Below are 3175 nucleotides of genomic sequence, written 5' to 3' on the forward strand. Positions count from 1 at the left end.
CTGCTTCACTGGGAAGTTGATAGCAAAGTAAATAGATTTGTCTGTCTGTGCAATGGTGGGGGTCGGGACATTCAAAAACCATTTGCTCTCTCTTAAAACAATGCAAACCCCAAAGGAATACTAGATTCACGTTAAAGATGCCACTGCAGCATTAGAAATGATCACCCGCTGTGCGTTTTGTATGCCTTTGCCTCTTTTTACATACATCTTACTTTGGTTGTTTAATAAATCTTGCATATTGTGTCAGCAAATGTGATATAATGTTGCTTCCACCCATTTGTAGGCTCAGCTTCCGAATTATGCTATAACACCAAGGTTACATCAAACAATGTTCTTTCAGCATCAATGCATTTCCTGTGGGATGCTCTCCCTGAACACAGATGACATCATCATGAGCGCCTACTCTGTTAATAATTTAATAGGGGCTGTTTTCTGTTTCATCACAGCAAATTAAAACCTTATTTTATGTATATATTGGTGTGATTTTATGTTTTCAAGGCTAACAGCACATACAATTTATCAAATAAATTATCATTAAAAATAATCAATTATAATAAAGATTATCATTTATTTCAGCAAATACCACTGTCTGTGTCAAAGCAGTCTATGATTTATTAATTCTACAGCATTACAAAAACTATTAACAGCATGTAAAAACAAACAGGTTTTCCAACTAAAACGTAGATCTGTGAATAATGAATCTCTGTAATTCGCTTAAGACTTCAGTTTCACAACTAGCAGAGTGTGACCATTTATATGGCCTTTTTTTTATATATCGGCACTGGCAATCAAGTGAACGTTTGTAAAAAAAAAAAAAAAAAAAAAAAATGATGTCTGAAGTCTGGTGAAAATGTTGCCAAGCTAATTTAGTCTCTTTCTTGCATGAAAAAGAAAAGGCAAGGACAGGCTTAAATTCTGCTGATGCTACAGCCTATCAATGCTATCACATATTCCTTGATTACAAAGGGGAGCTGCACAGAAATTACTAGGCATGGAAGAAAGTAGTTCAATACTGTGTGACACATAAAGGTCAAATCTGTTTTCTCCTGACCACTGGGCCATCTGGAGCATTTCCTTCATTCAGAGATTTGCTGCAAAATCCTACAACCGAGGAGCTTCGCAAGTGGTATATGCTGCCCCATTCAGCTTATCTTTTTTTCTTGCTGTGCTTCACCATTTTCTTTCGTTTGAGGATCATATCATACAGTTTTTCCAAACCGAGCTGTAACCCCAGCCCATCAACCGCACTGCATCCTTGCACGTGGTGTAGGGTGGAGGCACTCAGTTCGTGTACAGCCAAAACCTTCTCCACATCAGAAACAGGCAGTGCGACTGAAAGGTCCTGTTTGTTAGCCAACACCAGCACTGGCACTCCTTGGTTCTCTGACATACGCGTGATCTTGTGCAACTCCACCTTAGCCTCCTCCATGCGCTCCACCTCCGTGGAGTCCACTACAAAGACCATGCCGTCCGTGCGCCGCGTGTAGGACTTCCACAAAGGCCGAAGCTTCTCCTGACCACCCACATCCCACACCTGGAAGGTAATGGCACGGCCATTTCCTACCGGAACTTTAATCTTCTCAGTGTTAAATCCCTTGGTTGGGATAGTTTCAACAAATTCCTTCAGCTTCAGTCTGTAGAGAAGCGAGGTTTTGCCTGCAGAGTCCAAACCAATGACCACAACGTGGAGGGACTGGAAGTTAGGCAGGAACGGTGTATTGGGGGCAATCTCTGTCAGCTGGTTTCCCATGGCAACTTGGTTTTCGCACCCTCTTGTAAGGACAAGCAGATTTGTCTAAGTGTTTGGCATTTGCACCTACTTCAAAGGTACTGCAGGCAGAAAGGTGCTGTAAGATCGGCGGCACCGTGTGGAACCTAATTAAAGAAAAAAACAAAAGCTGATTATCATCACAGATATGGAAGTTATTTACAACTTAACCAGATTCGCCTTTGAGCAAAAGCAGACAAAATATGAAAAAAGTATTTGGTTCTATACGATAAATAGCTCTAAATTAAATTAGCAAAAAGGCTTTGGTGTCATATCAACAGTAGCTCACTGAAAGGCTCAAATTAAAATGAACAAAAATGAAAACAAATCATTTGTTTGTAGGTAATGACTGTCTGTAATTGAGTACTTAGAGAGGTTGCTCTGTATGCTTATTTGCAGCACCAAATCCTCTTAACAGTCTAAACAGAAATAGATTTCTACAAAAAAAAAAAAATTATATTTATGTTATCTTTATTTTACCTGTTTGGAGGCAGATATCAACATCAGATGTTGTCTTATTATTATCAGATAGTTTAGAACAAAACTAAGCGAGCCACACTTTAACGTGGCTATAATAATTTTCTGTACTGTAACTGATTTTTATTAAATTTTTACGCATATAGTTTAAATGGAGATTATGGGTATGTCAACATCTAAGTATTATTACCACTACTGTCAAAACTATTAAATCTGGTACCTTAGAGCATTTCAAGTTGAAATAGTAAAATCCTATTCGAAACAACTTGAAAAAGCATGAAAAACATTAGACTTTAGGTTAAAAATCAAGCTTTGTCGATTAAATTCAGCAGATACTTGAGAACGAAAACTGCAGTGTAGCAAGAACGAAAACCTCGCTTGTTTAATCATTGCGAACATTAACATCACTTACCTAACAGGCGTTTATCTTCTAACAGGCATCGTTTCCATTTCTCACTTTAAAAACACAGGCGACCAGTTAACCAAACGACTCAAAACAGTGATCATTTTTCCAGAGCCTCTCTTCCCTCCGATGCCAGTGACCTCAGAGTTGAAAGTGGAGCTGAGCGCACAGCACAACAGTCCCCGCATTCGAGCCCCTCATGCCTCCCTCGCTGCTCTCTCTACGGCGAGATCTCGATTGTCAAGTCGTGTTTGTTTCCTGCCCAAACAGCACCCCTGTGTGGCGAGCCGGAGGCATCGAAACGACCAAGTCGGAGATCTTGTGTCTTGTTTTGTCTGTGCTTGCCGACTGCGAAGAAAGTTTGGGGTTTTGATGTATTGATATATACGTTAATGCAGTGACGTTTTAAACAACGTTTCAGTAACCACACAATTCGTCACGATGCGCTAAAATGCTTATACGCTCGCGAACATAATTGTATTTGTATAAGAACATCTTCAGGAGTAAAAAAGCACGTTTTTATAGAT

General features: G+C 39.6%; 1 protein-coding gene across 1 annotated transcript; it reads right to left on the reverse strand.

Annotated features, from left to right (window-relative positions):
• Positions 1–588: 588 nt before the first annotated feature.
• LOC107666905 (ADP-ribosylation factor-like protein 4D) lies at positions 589–2951 on the reverse strand. The gene is made up of 2 exons (XM_016458416.1): positions 2658–2951; positions 589–1875 (listed from the first exon to the last, which is right to left on the reverse strand). Exon 2 carries the CDS (start codon positions 1748–1750, stop codon positions 1148–1150), a length of 603 nt encoding a protein of 200 aa, XP_016313902.1. The 5' UTR covers positions 1751–1875; positions 2658–2951; the 3' UTR covers positions 589–1147.
• Between the last annotated feature and the right edge of the window lie 224 nt (positions 2952–3175).

This window comes from Sinocyclocheilus anshuiensis, unplaced genomic scaffold (genome assembly GCF_001515605.1).
Source record: "Sinocyclocheilus anshuiensis isolate Anshui unplaced genomic scaffold, SAMN03320099.WGS_v1.1 scaffold1160, whole genome shotgun sequence".
Taxonomy (NCBI): Eukaryota; Metazoa; Chordata; class Actinopteri; order Cypriniformes; family Cyprinidae; genus Sinocyclocheilus; species Sinocyclocheilus anshuiensis.

Coding starts and splice junctions, on each gene's coding strand:
- LOC107666905 (XM_016458416.1), bottom strand. CDS start 1,750: ATGGGAAACCAGCTGACAGAGATTGCCCCCAATACACCGTTCCTGCCT.